Raw genomic sequence first — 20,799 nt, 5'->3', positions numbered from 1 at the left:
GGATTGTTGGAACGACTCCAAGTGTTCCTGTGAAAAGTAATAAATCGCGAACAACGTATTAAAGTCTTGTTTCTAAAAGCGCTTGGGATAGGATAGGATACTAGGTCAGTTGTAATACACTGCCAGCAATGATAGTGCGACCTCAAGTGTGCATGAGTCAACAGCAGTCACTGGTGCACACTGAATTCTGGTTTCGTGGATGAGATGGTGATCATCGATATAGGCTTTTTTTTTTTTACAACCACCTGTTGCATTGGATCATATATTTTACGGAGCACACTCACCGTCTCAATTGCGTCAGAACGCATCATCAGCGTTGTACATATCATGAACATCTTAAACTCAGTTCATACATGAACGAGCGATATTTGTCTCTGTACATCATATCATTAGTGAGCAATAACTGAGAAATCGACGTAGCTTCATTAATGACGTCGGGTGCCATGCTGCATGTACGAATTGATCCCACGAGTATTTCCAATTTGGTGTGCGTTTCTGGCGTCACTTTTGGACCTTTTCTCAAGCCAGTTTGATCGTTTTCTTCTTGTTGCTGTTGCTGCTCTTCTTGTTCTTTTGGTTTTGGTGTTATTCGTGGAGGCTTACGTTTTGAGTGAAGCACGGATACTTGATCGGAAAATTTGTCTGCATCAATTTCAGGATTAAATCCTGGTTAACCCGAATATTCTTCTATTGTAGTATCAAAGGTCGGTCGATGCACATATTTTTCTGTCGTGGTAGTTTGAAGGGCTTGTTGATATTCTCCTGTCGCGTAATTAACATAAACCATCGTATCGCTGAAATGCTTTATGAAATCAAGTATATTATTATAAGAACTATACACGTTGTCAGAAGTTTTTTTTTATCCCCAGTAAATTCCAGTATATCCACCTGAGCTAAACCATTTTTAATGTCCGTTGATTGTTGTCTGATACTAAATCTCTTTTAGGGGTATTATAAAACATACACAAAAGAGGTATATGTTGATCCACTGACATCGTTTTTCATTAAAATTTGTATCGGTGTTTGCATGAATAATCGGTATGTGGGTGGTAGTGGAGTAAGTACTGAACGTATAACGGTTCAAATTGTCACAGTTTGTGTGGTCTGGCATGTCATTGAAGAATGTGCATTTTGTCTCACATTTTTGTTATCATATTGTACTTGTTAACTAAGGTATTTTAGTCAGTGCTAAAATTCACAACGGCGGCGCTGCGCAAGCAGACGACCCGTTTTCCTGGAAATAAGCGCTATTTAATGAAATACAGCAAAATGCGCGATGTAAAATATAAAATACTCTATCGGTTAAATTCGCACACGAATATCCCTTCTAATATCCTTGATAAAATCATTTGCTACAACAGTACACATATATATATATATATATATATATATATATATATATATATATATATATATATATATATATATATATATATATCGTTACAAAGAAAGGATAATAAAGTTTTCTAGTTATGGAGGTAATCCTTCCTGCAGGATTAAATTAATTGTAAATAATGTGGATCCTTTAGTGTGGATACACAGCTGGAAATATATATATATATATATATATATATATATATATATATATATATATATATATATATATATATATATATATATATATATATATATATATATATATATAATTTAGAATATTCTAGTGTAATCAAAATATGACGAACAATCATTTATTTATATTCACACTTCAAGTTCCACGCTGTTTGTGCATGTACAGTTTCAACACGAGGGATATAATGCCTAATTTGGGTAGGTGACAAGCTTTCCTTTCATCAGGACTTACCATTCATCCTAATTTGTTTATGGTTGAATGGATTAGCCACAGATTTTCAAAAGTTTAGTTTGGCAGAAGCCTTGGAATATTATGTTAGTTAAGACACGTTATTGTCAAGGTGGAATTCTAAGAGATATTGTTATTGATAATCAATGTTGAAGTCCTAGAAAGTGGATTTCCAGACGATTTTTTTAAAATTGATAATCACATTTGGTTTAACAGGGTGAACCTTGAGAATATGTATACTTGGCGTTCTCTGATAAGTTAAATCCATGTACAGGAGTTAAGATAAAATTATGGAACACAAAATGAAATGTCAATGATATGTCAATTTCTTTGCTTTTAACCGTACCGTATTTTTCATGATAACTTACCGCCCTCGACCACGACTTCACATAGGGTCATGATATAGCTGTTCCATCTCACAACTGAGACAAAGCGGCCAACATAGTTGATAGATGCAAAGACGTGTTTATGGTTTGACGATTTTTGCTTTGCTAATGGTGGATTAGAGGTCCATGTATTTGAATTATTCCCCACGAAGACTTGGAAACCGGAAAGTTGGTCATCTAAGATGGAATCGGAAGACATAAACGATGATTGTTGAGAATTCGAAGAATCCATGCATTCAAAACATTCAATTTTCTTCACTAATAGTTGTGGCTGTACAACCATTTGTTTTTCTTCCAGATTTAGCTTGAACATAACGTCTTAGTATAATAAGCATGGTTGAGAAAATATCTAAATAAGAATACACATAAACTCTATAACGTAATCAAAACTAGTTTAAACCATAAACAGCTTTATATGCAAGAATTAACCGAAACGTTTATGTATACATAGACCGCAACAAAGCGTAAGCACTAACGAGTTAGTATTTATGTAGACGCAACGTGTTATCCTCAAGGAAGTTTATTATTAGAGAGACTGCAACAAGTTTTAACCAAGTTGATTTTTACATAGACCGCAACAAGGTTCAAACTCTACATACATACATACATACATACATACGTATGTTTAAGAACATTCCTATTTTGGAAAACGACTAAGTAATCAATGTGTACCTTCAGTAGTTCTTTCATAAACAATGATGGTCTTTACCATGATCTGGAAACCGATATCAACCTCCCAAGTATGGTTTCCTAGGGAATTGTTAGTTGCACTACAGGTACGGGAGTTTCCCGGGTTGGATCCGTTTGAATTGCCATCAACAGCTTTGTCTGCAGTCCATTGGAAACCGTTAAAGAAGACTGTCGAAGACTGATATGCGAACTTATTGAAAGCGAAATTTCGCATGCCTGTCATGATAAAAAATAATATCATCCTTATGCACGCTGTCACATACACCTTTTGCCTTTTAAAATGAGATAGGAAAATCGGTCTCAACATTGGAGATTAGTTTTATAATTTGAGAAAGTATTTTTCTAATAATAGAAAATAAAGTCGCATTTTGTAAAAATAATTCAAAAGTATTTCTTTTAGCGGCGGACTTTTACTTTCTGAGGCACTTTGAAAATATGATACTATATTATAAAGTACATCCTTCGTGTAAGAAAGAGGGTAAATAATATCGAATAATATGGAATTAAAACACAAAAAAACCCAAGCTGAACACATAGTCCCATATGTTGATATGGTTGGAAATTGTTAAACGTAATAGCACTAGGAAATATTAACTGATGTGGAAAGGCTCCACAGCCAAAGAAATGCCAGAAGTATTTATTGGATTTTTTTAAAAAAAGTAGTAGCATGCCGGTCAGTCGCTTTTGTGCAGGTTGTTGAACTAATTACTTTTTTAATAAATATGTGTATGGTGAAATTTGAACTATATTTCGATGGATTTAGTACTCATGCTGCACAAGAAATGGTAACGAAATCAATCAAATAACAATAATCTGCATTTAACTATAACAAACAATAAAGATAGTGTTGTAGTTTAAAATAAGAGTAATATAAGTAACATCGTATGAAAAAGGTTTATAAAATATGAGGCATTTATTTACACACTTAACCTTGAAAACATATATTCGTCTGCCATAAAGTGCACTTTAGAAATGTTTTTGTCTCAATGCAATGTAATTATTGATCAAGCAATGATATCAATAAATACTGAAACGGTAAAATAATTATTCAGCTGAGTTTAAATTCCCAGTTTATGAATTTATCGTAAAATAATATCACTATGGACGGCTAAACCCTTAATACAGCTCATATTCAAGGGTCTCGTCTTCTATCCCCTGTTTGACCATGCGTGAGAGCAAAGTGATAGCGCGTCCAAAGTTTATGGATTTCTCTTTTCTGCGGTGTCTTCCACTATTAAGACCAAATTAGGCCAACATCAGAAGCCGCCAGAAGAGCTTTATATACACCCTGAGAACGTCTTATGCAATATACGTAAATCAAATAAAGTTTATGAATAATTTTCTCCATCAATATATACAATTATCAATGTTCTGCCTCGAGTTGAATTATGGTCAATGTATCCGACTATCCGATATGGAGAAACCTTCTGCATCGGTAAATTCACCAATTTAAGACGAACAACGAAAACAGGAGGTCTATTGAGATACCCTATCAATAAAACTGCCATCATTATTTGCCCATGGAGCTTTCAAGATATGCAAAGCAGAAAGAATGTCATCTTGACATAATACAATCTCTGCATTTGCTACAAAATCTGTGATACCTAATTTGCAGGTGTCTCCCTTATATCCAGCTATGCAGCCTCCCATGCACTTTCCGTCTTTAGTAGAGCAACTATTACTGCCGTTCAGACAGTTACCGCATATTTCTTTACATCCAGGACCATACGTTCCACTCTCACACACTGTAAAAAAAAAATATCAGAATCCTTTTTCGCTTGAATGGAAAAACTGAGAATGACTCAATGTTCTATTATCAATAATTAATTCGGTACTAATAATGGCGTAAATGACACGTATAATAATCAAATGATGGGCCCGCGATATAAGATTGAACTTTAGTTACATGATAACCGATTTTTACTGCCTGTAAGAAATTAGTTAGCATTTTTGCATCCCGCAAATTGGTCTACATTATTACAAGTACAAATGTATTTTATTAATGGTGGCTTTGTAGTGGATATGCGGCGATATCAAAAAGAAGATTAGAAGGGTTCTGAAAAAAGTTATTTACTTTAATTCTATGATAGGTATTTTTGTACTTAGTAATTATTCTACTTTAACATGCTGATGTACAAAATAAATACTTCTACCAGTAGTCTTCGTGGAAGAAAGACAAGCATTATCATAAATACTTTTAACATGTTATACATTTAAAATGAACTACACGCATCAGTTTTTTAAGTGGTTCTTATAGTATACAAATACCTACATATATTGCATTTTTCTCCCTTCCATCCTTCCTGACAGCCCTCTTTGCAATGTCCGTCAGTCGTGGAACAACTGTTGTTGCCTCGCATGCAGTGACCACATATTTCTTCACAACCAGAACCGTAAGTTCCGTTTTCGCACGCTGAACAAAGGAAGACTGTTGCATTTCTTTACTCGCGCATATAAATTATTGTTCTAGCATTTCTACATTTAAAAATAGGAAATACGAGTTGTATTCTCTTCACTGTGACACTATGTTTTACAGACTTTAATGGTTTCATCAGTGTTTTACCACAAATAAATTATACAAGTTAATCATTTAATTCGGGAAATATAGATGGGCAACATGTTGTTAGACTTTATGGCCATACATTTAATAATAGGAAAAAGCAAACGAGCAAGTTTTCTAAAGCTTAACAAATAATGTTATTATCAAGGTTATGAAACGAAATTTAAGAACAACTGGTAGTATTATTAATTAAAGAGATAAAAATGATATAAAAGAGTTCAAAACAAGTCCAGAACTTCATTGAATAAATTAATAATAGTCCATGAATATATTTCAGTCCAATGAGCACTTTATAATTCCAATGAATCAACCAAATAAATATATTCGCTCAAATGATAAACCCTGCATTAAACACTTCTGCAGACTGATGTAAAAACAAGAACATAGGAAAAAAGAATCCGAAAAAGAATGAATTAATTGCCCACTTCAGTCCTTATTTACATCTCCAAGAGTCTATATTGACTGCATGTCGCAATACATTCTACGTGACAGATCTTACTACTCAATCTAATATTTCAATACAAATACTAAGATGAGCTACGTCATAAAATAACCACCTTACCTATCAATCAAATGAGAATGAACTTAATTTTTTTAATAAAAAACCTTATATCTTTAGCAATGAGAAATGACAAATAAAATTCATCAGGTTCAATACATAGTTTAAATTTAACTTTTAAACACCTTTTATATATTTAAAATAGAATCTACACACATGGACACAAGATTACCGGTAGATATGCTATTTCTTGTTCATAATTGATCACTAAGATTTACAGACATGAATAAAATTACACTCAGTAAGGATAAGTCATGTGTCAAAGGTTAAACAAAAGTTAGATATACATAACAATTTACACAAACTGTATATTCATTATCGATTATCAAATATGTATAATAAAACAATAAAAAGTAAACCGATGAGTGACCATATTTTCATTTCTACTCACGCATATCACATTTTATTCCCTTCAATCCTCGGTGACACCCAGTCGGACACGTCCCATTATCTTTGTCGCATGGCCGCCCCTCATTACATTTTCCGCATGTCAGGTTACAAAACGCAGAGAACATACCGTCCAGACATTCTGTAATAAGTACAAGGTAAAAATCAAGCAACACACATCCAAGACATTCTTTTATTTAAAACAAATCAAAAATAAGTCAACAGAAGGAAAGATATTCTTGAATTAATACAAGAGAAATAACACAATATTGCCTTTACACATCTGTGTAATTAATACAAGGCAAAAAAAGAAAACACAGCCAAGACATTGTTATAGTCAATACATGGTAATACTCAGGCAACAAACAGTCCAGACATTCTTGTCAATAATATCAGAGAAAACTAAGTTAATTCATTCGGATAAATAATATAGGGTGAAGACCAGAGAACAGTTTCATTTAATTGATGCAAAATAAAAATCAAACCACCTGGTACTCTTCTCATTTAGATAAGAAAACATCAGACAACCAGTTTCCCAGGCATTACTATAATTAATACAAGGTGAAAAGTTTAACATGCTCAATAATCAAAACATTTTTATAGATACAGTGAAAAATGTTACCCGTTCGCAGACTTATATTGTTTCAAATAGTCACAGTTTGAGTGGTTATGCATATAAATGGAGATTTTCACATGTTTGCTATCAAAATTGTACTTGTTCTTAGTAAATACCATGTAGATAGGCGCTATTGAATAAAATACTGCAAAATCAGCGATATAAAACGATATATTGGTTAAAATGGCACACACTATCATCTCTAATATGATGGACGAGACCAATACTTTGTTGCAGCGGTATTACTTTGATAAATAATTATTCTTTTCTAAAGAAAACCTAATCATGTTTTGTAGTTGTCGGGAAACCAATGTTAAGATCCTCTTCCATATATATAATACAAGCTGAAGACCAGAGAACAAGACATTCTTTTAATTAAAACAAATTAAAAATAAGTCAACAGATGGAAAGAAATTCTTGAATTAATACAAGGGAAATAACACAATATTGCCCTTACACGTTTGTGTAATTAATATATCTGTTTCATCGGAATGTCTTATTCAATGGTCTCCAACTTGTATTATTTATACGAATGAGATAAGATGACCGCTATCGCATAATAGGCTTGAAGCAGCCGTTTTTTAGTGCCGTTTTCATGATATTTGTGCTTGTTGCCTGTTTTCATCTTCGTTACTGTGTTCATTATGTATTGGCTGTTAAATTCGTATGTGTTTCTTCATCTCCTTGTTTTGGAAACGAGAACAATTCGACTTTTTCTCAGCTGCCTTGCTCCACTGTTTTTGAACAAACTGCCATCACGTATTCTTGCCAGTCAACCCGTTTATCCTACGATGGACCCTCATTAATTGCTTTAAATGATCACTCCTTGGCTCTCCACACTACATTGTGCTTTAGACTAAACGAACTGGGGCTACATTCATCATTACCTAAATGTAAACAGAAGCGAAAAAAAAAACGTTGTTTCAAAGCAGGCCGGCGTAGAACAAGAAGAAGAATCCCAGTTATCTCCCTTATTTCGGCACAACCATTAAAAAAATTCGACCGTTAATTTAGATAACCTAACTCAAATCCCTATTAATTCGCTAACCTTTATGTCAACTATCCAGGAAATACCTCTGCGCATTGCATTATTCAATGCCCAGTCAGTAAGACCACCGGAAAAGCGCGCAGAAATAGTTAATTTTATCAACGACCAACATGTTGACATATTTTTCCTGACAGAAACATGGCTAAAAACATCAGGCGATGAGCCCAAGCGTGCGGATCTCACACCCACTGGTTACTCCATCAAGTCGTTCCCACGTAAATTTGCTGACATCACAAAGAACTCCATGATAAAACGTCTTAACTACACCACAACATTCTATTTCGACCATACATCGTTTGAACTAGTCCAAACCACACTCACACTGGAGCAAAGGTCAGTCCATTTTGTTCTGCCTATACCGCTCTCCTCCTAGTAGAAAAAACAAGCTGGCTGACTCTCTTTTTGGAGCAGTTTCCGAATATCCTGGACTATGGAAATTCGATAGGTGGCAACCTGATTATTCTTGGAGATTACAACTTTCACTTTGACTGTCCCAGAAACTCAAATACATCAAAAACTCATAGATTCTATTAACGTTTTCAGCATCAAACAGTCAGTTAACCAACCCACCCATAAACATGGTCACATTTTAGACTGGATTCTTCAAAGACGTGATGATAACATTTTACGGTCCTCCCTGGTATCCCATGACCTTGCATCAGATCACCTCTGCATTATATGCCATCTTGACGTATCCGTCCCTAACCCTCCACCTTTATCTGCTACTAAGAGAAACCTCCGTATGATAAATAGAACCAAACTAATGCACGACATCCAAGCTAACCAAACAACTTGCTTACCTCCTACCGCAGAACAACTCGATAACTGTCTGCGTCCATTGCTTGACAAACGTGCCCAAGCTACCAAGTGCAGAGTATCAATTCAAAAGTGTTCTCCATGGTATAGTAGTGTTAGAGACCAGCTTCGCACTGCTAAAAGAGACCGCCGTAAGGCAGAGAGTCTCTGGCTTTCCACCAGACTCACTATTTATACGCAAATCTATGAAGTCGCTAAGAAGAATGTCACAAATATAGTCAATGCAGCGAAATCAGCCCACTACACTACTAAGATCATGGAAAGCTCAAGCTGCAAAGAGCTCTTCGAGATTACTAACAAGCTAATGGCAAGGAAAAAATCAACACCACTTCCAATTACCTTCTCTCCAGTCGACTTTCCGGACATGTTGCAAATTTCTTCCGTGACAAAGTACAAACCATTAGAGATAAGCCTGACACCACAATTTCAGTTGACTCGTCGTGACCATACAGTTGGGATACGGAATTTGAGCGACAACTATTAGCAGCATTTGCACCTGTCTCAATGGATTTTGTACGTACGATCGTGATGAAGAGTGCACCAAAGTCACGTGAACTTGATCCAATTCCAAAATCACTGCTGCTTGAGTGCTTAGATCCAGTATTGCCTTCACTAACTGATATTATTAATACCTCTCTCATCCGGGGAATTCCCATCATTTTTTAAAACTGCCATTGTAAAGCCTATGCTGAAGGAACTAACACTAGACCATAACGATTTAAAGAACTACCGCCCAGTTTCTAATCTCCCATTCATATCAAAATCTTAGAAAAGGTTGTTCTATCCCAGCTTAAATCTCATCTAAATTCAAACAGTCTTTTCAGCAATGTACAATCTGCATATCGCCTTTGCCACAGTACTGAAACTACTCTTCTAAAAGTAGTTAATGACAGTCTCTCTGTGTTGGATAGCGGAAAGATTACAGTTCTCACCCTCCTTGATTTGTCTGCAGCATTTGACACAATAGACCATGATATATTACTTCACCATCTCCAGCATGTATTTAGCATTCATGATACAGCCTTACTGTTGTTCAAGTCCTACTTGGTCAACAGGACACAAATTGTATCTGCAAATGGAATACACTCCAGCCCAGTTGATTGATGTTGTGGTGTTCCACAGGGGTCTGTTCTTGGACCTGTTCTCTTCATTCTGTACACTCCGTCGCTCTCAAGTGTCATAAGACATCATCCAGTGTCTCACCAATTGTACGCTAATGACACGCAAATATACAAACCTAGCCACCCAACTAAAGTTGATGCTTCCATCCAAGGTGTAGAGACGTGCATTTCTGATGTGAAATCATGGATGACATGTAACAAGCTGCAGATGAATGATGATAAAACTGAGGCCATTCTGATCACAAAACAAAAGACTTTCTCATTCACATCCTTTACCTCAAACAATAAATATCATCAACGCCAACATTAAATTCACACAATCAGTACGAAACCTAGGTGTTACTCTGGACAGTACTCTCACATTGCATCAACATGTCATGAACATATGCAAGGCTGCATATCTTGAGCTGAGACGCATCAGCTCAATTCGCAAATATCTTTCAGTTGATGCCACTAAAACACTTGTGTGTTCATTATTACTTTCAAGACTGGACTACTGTAGCTCAATTATGTCTGGTTCATCTCAATATCTACTCCAGAAACTTCAAAAAGTTCAAAACACAGCTGCTCGGATCATACTTAGAGTACCATGATCAGAGCACACCTCCCCGCTGATCTGTACCATATACTGGCTATCCATTCGATCCAGAATCAAACACAGTTTTGTTTTCTCTGTGTTACGTTTCACTGTCGGACTCTAGTCCAACATACCTATCCGATCTCACACATGTATACACACCAGCAAGATACTGACGCTCCTCTTCTGAAAATCGTATACTCACTATTTCCGCTAGGAAAACAAAGTCATATGGACAGCGTTCTTTTGGATACTAGGACCCAGCAACGTGGAATGAATTTCCCACTGAACTTAGACACAAAGACACAGTGATCACATTCAAGAGGGCTCTCAAAACTCAGTTATTTCGACTGCAAGAACAAACTTAAAGACCTAATAATGTTTCCTACCTGAAATATTATCAGCATGTTTTTCATTTTTTAATGTTTTTCTCATTTTGATGGTGTTTGTTTTTGTAATAATGATAATTATATATATATATATATATATATATATATATATATATATATATATATATATATATATATATATATATATATATATATATATATATATATATATATATATATATATATATATCTTATAGGTGTTGTCTAATGTTTTAAAGCGCTTAGAGCTTCTAAAGATTAGGCGCTATACAAAGTCCTCATCATTATTACTATTATTATATGTAACCAAGGTATGCAAATGTTATTTTACACGCACGCTTCAAGTGGCACGAATTCGTGTTGCATGTACAATTTCATCATGAGGCCGGGAATGCCATAAGTCTGTAGGTTGGAAGCATCTGTTTCATCAGAACTAACCATTCATCTAAATTATTTAATTGTAACGACTTAGAGACAGATTTGCAAAAATTTAGTTTGTAAAAGCAATAGCATATTGTTCTATTTAGGACACGATATTGATCAAATAAACAAGGTGGAATTCTAGGGCATTTTCGTTACTGATAATGTGGACTTCAAGAAGCATTTTAGAGATTATCAAATTTGAAAGGATTAATAAGGTGAACGTTGCGTATGTACAGAGTTAAAATGAACAGTCTGCATCACTTTCAGGTTAATTGAATGCTAGCAATGACGGAAGATAACATTATTCATCTCAAAATGAAGCATCACGGATACGTCAACTTCTATCTATTCATCATGCTGTATTCTTCATGGTAACCAATATATGTTGCGACTTACCGCCCTCGACCATGACTTCGCAAAGAGTCATGATCGTCTGGTTCCATCTCACAACTGAGACAAAGCGGCCAACAGAGTTGATAGATGCGAAGATGTGTTTACTGTTTGACGACCCTTGCTTTGCTAATGGTGGATCAGAAGTCCATGGATTTGAACTATTTCCCACGAACACTTGAAAACCGGAGAGTTGATGATCGGGGCCGGAAACTAAAAATGAAAACATTAATTACTGAGAAATCGAAGAACACATGCATTCGAAAATTGGATTTTCTTTCGAAATAGATGTAGTACAGTGAAATTTTTTTTCTTCTTCCAGATTGAAATTCTACATGTTTATCTCGTCACACATTAATCAAGGCGTGTTAATACTGATACATAAAACAATTATGAACGATAACTTAATCACAAAAGGTTAGTTTTATATAGACTGTAAAAAGTATATTGTTTTTAGACCTCGCCATATTTTAGTATCAAACCAGGATTTTTATATCGACTACAAGAAGGCTTAACCTCTTCAATCTTGAAGGGTCTGTTTTTCAAACTTTTCGTAGTAATTAGTTATTCAACGGATTATGATACTTCACTCTTTTGTCTTAAACATATATAAATATGTACACATATAAATACATTTAGGAGAGCCCTTATCTTCAAAAAAGACCAATTAATAAACTAATTAATCAATGTTTACCAACATCAGTTCTTCCGTAGACAGTGATGGTCTTCACAATAATCTGGAATCCGATATCAACCTCCCAAGTATGGTTTCCTTGAGAAACATGAGTGGCACTACATGTACTGGAGTTGTTTGGGTTGGATCCGTTAATATTGCCGTCAACAGCCTTGTCTGCAGTCCATTGGAATCCGTTAAAGACAAGTGTTGATGACTGATACGCAAACTTATTCAAAGCGAAATTCCGTATGCCTGTCATAATGAGAAACCATGTTTTTTCATGCATGTCGACGTATATACCTTTTTGCATATTAAATGGAAATCAATTTCTAATAGCAGGTAATTGTGTTAGCATTGGAAATTAATTGTATAGTCTTAGAATATATTTTCCTAATAATATAAAATGAAGATGCTTTTCTAAATGAAATAAGAAATTATTTCCTTGAGGGCGAATTCATCATATCTGAGTCTCTATGCGCCTGCAAATGTGGAAATAGGATACGATATCTGAAGAATAGTCTTACTATAGGAAATGGTGTAAACAATATGGAACAGAACACTTCAAGAATTATTCCGAATACAGATTCCCATATCTTGAAGTTGTTGGATATTCCTAAACATAATGTCACTAGGAAATATCAGCCAGTTTTGAAAGAATCCACAACCAAACAGATGCATACATTATCTATTTAAAGGTTTCTGTGTGACGTGATTTTGAACTACAGTTCGAAAGACTTAATGCTGATATTGTACAATAAATATTAATAAGGAACACTAAAAATTAACATCTGGTAAAAGCAGTATAGATGATGTTTTTATTAATATTTTTCGTATTTCCGGTGTAGATATTTACAACCGCATTAACTTGGCATGCTTAGAATGGTTTTGTTCAGACAGCTTGCTTTTGTGTAGCAGGGCCAAATTAATTTATTATTCATACAACATTAACTATCTATAACCTAGATGACTGAAGAATTTACAAAGATTATATTGTTTTAGAATGCTATACAATACTTGTGCTGTTGTATTATATATATATATATATATATATATATATATATATATATATATATATATATATATATATACTCTCTAAACCAACCAGTAATTTCTCTGATAGAAACCTAGATATTTAGATGTTTGCTACCAGTATAACATAAACAAACATATTAAAATCTGTTCCCGCTCGATGGATGTTATTGGATGCTGCAAGATAATATAAAGTAAAACTTCATTTGTAAGAGAAACAGCGTGTCTTCTGTACACAGATTAAAACACTCAGTTGAAAATTGTATACAGAAAACCTAATTCAAAATTAGAATCTTTGTTATAATCCTATTAATAGTTAAGAGACCCTTCCATTTGGATTGTAATTTTATAATACATGATAAGCAATATTTAAGTACAGTAACCTCTGATAATGCCGACACTGTCAACACACTTTTAATAGGCTGAAAACAGTCATAACCCGAAGGGTCACATGTCGTTAGTAGGGAGGTCCTATGTGATAAATGTCATGCAGTGTAGTTCGGGGAAATTCGACTCATCGTCTTCGACTATGGCTGGTTCGAAATTGAACATTTGGATTCTAGCGACAGTAACTTTGAATGACGTACAAACGTCATACGTTTGTTGTACAATGCAGAAGCATATGCAAATAACAAACCAAGTATATCGATGTGTGTTAGTTGTACCTTTGGATATGTGGTATTTACGATTCCCATATGGCCACCCAATTGTATCAAATAACACATTTACAAGTACGGTGGACTGATGGAATGTTAAGTTCTTCTATCCACACAATTGCATAATCCCGTGTTACCTAGTTATTGCAAAGGAAAGCTAACTTTTCCATTAACTTGTGGATGTGATGTAACTTGCAGTCTTCACGACGCCAGCCGTCACTACGAGAAAGAACTCGCGTCAGTAGGAACATGGTGGGTGTGGAATTAGTGTAAGATCTCGATCGTAGACAGTAGTTATGAAAGGTGTACCATGGAGCTTTATCACTTTAATACAGTACCAGCATGAAAGACTGAGCTCAGGCGTTTGTTTCGAGATACGTCAACGAGTTCCATAAATTGAAAAAGGACTCTAATGGCAACTGGCTATCAGATATGTTGTGACACAGAAGAAGATAAATAATCATTCAACGATGGCGGACGGACTTTTGTCCAAGTAACTCTGCATTGTGCGTATGCAAAACTCGCTCAGAACTCGATTATGCCCATGATAGAATCATTTACTTATTTATACAACATTTTCCATGGTTTGATAAAATAAACATATCAGACACATGGAAAACGTAGAAAAGTTTACCATGGTGTGTGAGTAAGATACGCTCGAGTTTTTTGAAAGTTGCTTACGTGATTAGTGCTGCTTATGTTGAGATCCCACCAGTGCCCTCAGTTCTAAAACCCCTATGTGACTGTGTTACTTTAACACGGGCATCCATGTAATTCATTGATCGAAATTGATGCAATCATACACACGTTGAGGATGAATATTTCGAAGTGTGGATCGACGAACAAACCGATGACACCGTTCTCATACATGAAAATATCTGATACAAACATTATGGTTACTAGCAGCAAAATCAATTAAATACCTAAAGAGCACCAAGTGCAGAGACTATGACTCAAACGTGACTGTCGTTCCTGTCAAGGAAATAACTATGACGTCCTGAAACAAGCATTTACATCATCATGAAAAGATAAAGATTTTATTTTTAAAACCATGAACCACAAGATTCAACATTTTCTATATCACCAAATCATTAGTTAATTGCTGGAGAAAGTTGATCAAATCATCTGAGGGAACTGGATTATACGTCTCAATTACAACAATGCGCTGGGTATAGAAACGACAGCGTGTACGGAATGAGACACGTCGAGAAGAGAACATCCATTCGCTAAATATGTTTTCTAGACAGAACAAAACTGAACGTGATGATGTGCCATATGATTTAAATGACACGGTCTTGCATCATGGAAAGTGAAAACTGTCAGCATGCCATTCTCTGGATGTCATAATCATCCAATACATTACTGCTTTAACCCACTCTTCACTTCACAGGCTAAGGTAAAAACTCTTCCTAGACCCTCTCCCATCCGTATTGTAGAGAAACGGACAGAGCAGAGTGCAAGACTCCTATCACCTTGCAGAGGTATCGTGAGTTCTACAATACACTGAAGACTTTGGAAGGGAAATGTCCAAATTATTGTGTGGGACGTACTCCAAAAGCTCCAGTCAGACAGATATTTGTGTGATAAAGAGACAAAATACAGTATTTCTTTTGTGGCGTAAAATCGTAATTCTTATAAATATGCAGCCTACAAATGCATGCAAAATGGTCTTATCGCTGTTGCAATCTTCAATGGGTTGGCATCGAAAGCAAGCGTATACGATTTCTCATGACTGTTGTCAAAATGTCATAAAATGAATAACTGTAGGCCTCTGAGTACCCAATATAGGCCTCTGAGTACTTAATATAGGTCCCCGAATACTCAATATAGGCCTCTGTGTACTCAATATTAGCCGCTGAGACGGCTTGAGGAAAGCTGTTGCATATGGATCATTAAAATCTTTTCATAGATGCACATTCCAAGTTTACCTTTGCAGATAAAACTCGCTTACAAATATTCTGTGTGGATTTAAGTGAACTGAAACAATATCTGCATCATATAATTTTTGACCATTGTGGTCTTAACTGTATAAGAAGACCGATTGCCGCTAGAATGTTCAAGCGGTCAGACATTTATAAACTGAGGATGCTATAAGAACCCACATGCCACTGCTACTGCACAGTGTTGCATCAAACTCGGTCTGAGAATGTGGATGTACATCAACTCCATGTGAGAAAGAAATTTTCCAGAATATTTGCCGATGCGCCACATTTATCAAGACGTCTAGTGCATGCAGTGATCTTTACCACCATACAATAGACTGGCATGATCGAACGTTATTGATTCCATGACTGGACATGAGATGTAGTCAATAATTCAGAATTTGTTAATCGTGCTTAACTGTAAACGCAACAATTAACAACAAAAATAATCAATATATATACAACAAATGAAAGCGAAACCCAAGAAGAGCATGGACAAAACCCCAAAATAAAAGCATTTTTGCTGCTGTTGCGGTTGCTGTAATAGTTTTTTTTCCCGCTGTTCATATTCATAGTAAAACCATATTAATATCATGTATAAATGCTAATATGTTTAGTATGTATACTATTATAACTAAATAAATAAAACTGTGTAGTCATGGCAGTAACATCCGTTTCAAAAGCGATCGGTGAAATATCCGGTGTTTAAAGTCAATAATTTTGTATATTTAGCCACAATTTTAACATGTTAAATGCATAAATTAGATAATCCATTCAAATCAGATTTTTCAAACGTTGTTAATTAATCGCTTTTCAGAAAGTATCGTGCAGTATTAGTATTAATCGCTCTTTACAAAGTATCATGCAGTATTAGTATTAATCGCTCTTCACAAAGTATCATGTAGTATTAGTATGAATCGCTCTTCACAAAGTATTATGTAGTATTAGTATTAATCGCTTTTCACAAAGTATCATGCATTATTAGTATTAATCGCTCTTCACAAAGAATCATGCAGTATTAGTATTAATCGCTCTTCACAAAGTATCATGCAGTATTAGTATTAATCGCACTTCACAAAGTATTATGTAGTATTAGTATTAATCGCTCTTCACAAAGTATTATGTAGTATTAGTATTAATCGCTCTTCACAAAGTATCATGTAGTATTAGTATGAATCGCTCTTCACAAAGTATTATGTAGTATTAGTATTAATCGCTCTTCACAAAGTATCATGTAGTATTAGTATTAATCGCATTTCACAAAGTATTATGTAGTATTAGTATTAATCGCTCTTCACAGAGTATCATGTAGTATTAGTATTAATCGCTCTTCACAAAGTATCATGTAGTATTAGAGAGTGTGTCAGTCTGCTAAATCTTTAATGAAAGAATATAAAGGGGAATACATTTGGTTTGTGGTAGGTATTTTTCCTTAAGCTGACGGTCTACACGCATGCGGTCTCAATACACATTTATTGGTGATGTGCAAAGGTCTGAGAGACAACTCGAGAGTTGGCCACACAATTCAGATCGCTATGTCTAAACTATACCTTTGACGTTAAGTAATCGATTTTGAGACCTGTCGGACCTGCTTATTTGCGCTTCGTGTCAACGGTATCACGACTGGGTTCACGATATAGCAACAAAAAAAAAACCCACAAAAAAAAACAAAAAAAAAAAAAAACGAAACAAAACCCATCATCATTGTTTTCGTGCATTCACCAACCTATTCACTAAATTGGGCACTCACTTCCTAGTGGTTGATATCGTTATTGTTCAACATACCATCATTACAACCTGATCGAGACACATTGGTTCCAGAACGAAATCAGTTACGAGAAAGAATCATGAGAGTTTGTGTTTGCTGCGAGCTAGTCTCAAAGTAGGGTTTGGTTAGTTTACTTTGATGGAACGTTTACGTAAGGAATAATTCATAGTCCTAAACAAAAACAACACATTTAAGAAAGGCATAAGGTAGCATTGACACAACCCCCTGATCCAAGAATATATTTCTGGATGAAGAAACAAATTATGTTTAAACAGGGTGTTATTATTCATTGGCTTCGACGTTAGTATGCCAATTTCCTGCAGAGGAAACAATAGCAACAAAGAAACAAACATACAAAAAGCAAGCAAACAAAAGCAAAGTATAAAACCATAAAATGTATTATAATCATCATCAACGTCGTTGATAGACTCGTACAACCTGGAAACATTCAATACCACATCGTTTATCCACACGCTGGGATGCATTTTAAGTGTTAATAAAATTAAAGCATCGAAGCATTGAAATCATTAGCATCTTATGCGATTGTTGTTTGGACGTGCTAACATGAGCATTACCTCTGACAATAACACATAATTACCAATTAGGAAGGCATCGTGAACACGGTATAACATACTGAAAAAGAAACTATCAGTAACTCAAATGAAAAATGTACTCGGTGATTAGAGTTTCGTTCCTTGCTGATACCATCACTGTTGGCCAAGGTAGAGGCTCCCATGTTAGGAGCTAAAACTAGCATTCTCATAGACGGAGTCTTTAATTCAGTTTTAAGAAAAAATTATTCACTGACAGCACTGATGCAAACTTTTGTTCTATGAAAGGATGAAAATGAAAGCAGATCCCTTGAAACCACTGCATGGATATCCACCATTAGTATGTATAGAGGAAACCACATTTGCCAGAAGAGTCATGTTATCATACTAACTTTCAACAAGAATTACATATTTTAATAGATTAGTCAGACATGACTTCAGACATTGCAGCTTTATACGGAAGAACTACTTCGAACTTCCCTGAAGAATTTGATAAATGATGAAACAAACGTAGCCAGAGCGGCGACGATCACTGCTAAAGCAATTTGAAAAGACTCAATGAAAGACGATAAATTGCAAACGCAAGTAAAATACAGGATTCCGAAAGGTATGCCACATAAATTACATTTGCGTCTTACATATCATCCTCCTATGCCAGAGACGTTGAACGAATATACTCAAATGCTGCAAAAGAATTTTAAAATTGCGAGAGGGCAAAGATTGAACGAAATTAATATCCACATGATGCAGCAGGAAATACACCCCATTGGCGACGGATTAAATTTTACTGGATTTTATAATTGATACCTATGTTGATCGACAACAAGAAACATCAGGAATAGGGAGGCAAGACAAAGGGAGATAAGATTCGAACGATTTCCGAAAACTGTCAGCTAAAACGTCGATGACAAAGAAAACATGTATTTTATCGAACTTTACACCTACACGATCTCAACTAGAAATTAAGGCGTATGCGGGACAGATAATGTCAACAACACGCTCTCAAAAACCGTGTTGAAGTAATAATTCGACATCCTAAGTGATGAATCAAAAAAAGACACATTCGACTCTTTCACGACCGCAAATTCTAAAGCCACCATTAGTGTAATGAAATGGTTTTAAAGAACAATGAAAGAACACATATGGATAGAAACATTTTACATACCAGTGCAAGCTAGGTAATATCTTATCTGTCGATGATCATTACGGTTTACAACCATGAGGACAAAATGGACACAGTCAGGAAACCAAGAGTTACACACACACACACACACACACACATATATATATATATATATATATATATATATATATATATATATATATATATATATATATATATATATATATATATATATATATATATAAAACAAGTTATCTTCTGAAAACAAACAGAACACCACAGAGTAATGACCAGAACATTATATAATCACATAATTAAATCACTGGTGGAATGGTTTGATCCTGGATATCGTATCTTTGAATCTTGCAGCTTGGAAAGCTGTTCATGTAGGCCTCTCTGGAAATCTAATCAAGTACGCCTCATTGGATTAAAAAAAACCGGGAATTAATTCTTGGCTTTCAACAATTAAAAATCGAAAACATTAAAGACCACTATTGGATTCCCCCCAAGTGCACACACACACACACACACACACACACACACACACAGAGGCACGATTGCACACACACACACACACACTTATTTGTGCAGATATCTAAAATACACCTAATCATTTTAGAAACAGCCTGTTGTCTTAAACGTTTTAAGTCGGAGGGCCATGTTACTTTCACTTCGTATGCAAAACATATACAAATGTGAACCGGATATTCAGCAAGGAAATTTATACTCCACATTTCTTAGATCACTGACATTTTTCTGAATGACTAAAACCAATAGGTTGATCATTACTGTGCGATAACTGTGGTACACAATGTAAGAGTCAAAGTCTAAATGGTTGGATTTATAAAGATTAGAATGTCCAGACTGTTAGTCTCTGCGTATTAATAATTAATGTGGCCAGTGCTACACGCTGTTACATATAGTCAGCAAACATTTGGTCTTAAACATGTAAATCTGTAACAAAAACATGTCATCTTTTTTCCAATGATAAGATTGTATTTCAACGGTAGCATGCATTAGATCTTCGGCACCACACTACTTTGATTAGCGTTCAGTTCATATATTTTTGTTCCAAATATCACCCTCTCCAGTTCATGTATATTCAGATAACATATATGTAATAAACCAAATAGAAAGGCCAGTAGTTGACGTCACCGCTTGCTCTTCAACAACAATGTCATTACTGGTTTACTGGTTTCCGGTATGGTATTATTTCTGGATAGCTTTGTATCTGTACATATCTGTTTATATTATAATTCTAACTGTGCGTAGATTATGTTTTGATTGTTCTTGTGACTCAAACTGAACCAAAAGTTAATCTCGACAGCTGTATGT

General features: G+C 35.1%; 1 protein-coding gene across 5 annotated transcripts in view; it reads right to left on the bottom strand.

Moving 5' to 3' along the window:
• The window catches only part of LOC149792050 (uncharacterized), a 42,281-nt gene that overhangs the window by 17,807 nt on the left and 3,675 nt on the right, over window positions 1-20,799 (bottom strand). For 4 of the 5 annotated variants that reach the window (XM_089970543.1, XM_089970544.1, XM_089970545.1 and 1 more), the window contains exons 2-8: window positions 12,434-12,667; window positions 11,746-11,952; window positions 6,385-6,522; window positions 5,147-5,287; window positions 4,479-4,619; window positions 2,857-3,090; window positions 2,167-2,361 (exon numbers count right to left, since the gene is read on the bottom strand). In XM_089970543.1, coding sequence (XP_089826669.1) covers window positions 2,167-2,361; window positions 2,857-3,090; window positions 4,479-4,619; window positions 5,147-5,287; window positions 6,385-6,522; window positions 11,746-11,952; window positions 12,434-12,667 — 1,290 coding nt within the window. The remainder of the gene's footprint in view (window positions 1-2,166; window positions 2,362-2,856; window positions 3,091-4,478; window positions 4,620-5,146; window positions 5,288-6,384; window positions 6,523-11,745; window positions 11,953-12,433; window positions 12,668-20,799) is intronic. The other variant, XM_089970547.1, reaches the window with a different exon arrangement.

The sequence above is a fragment of the Sinohyriopsis cumingii genome, chromosome 9, assembly GCF_028554795.1.
Source record: "Sinohyriopsis cumingii isolate HCF-2022 chromosome 9, ASM2855479v2, whole genome shotgun sequence".
NCBI classification, from domain to species: Eukaryota; Metazoa; Mollusca; class Bivalvia; order Unionida; family Unionidae; genus Sinohyriopsis; species Sinohyriopsis cumingii.
The sequence above is the reverse complement of the archived record's forward strand: the minus strand, read 5'-3'. Positions and strand labels throughout refer to the sequence as shown.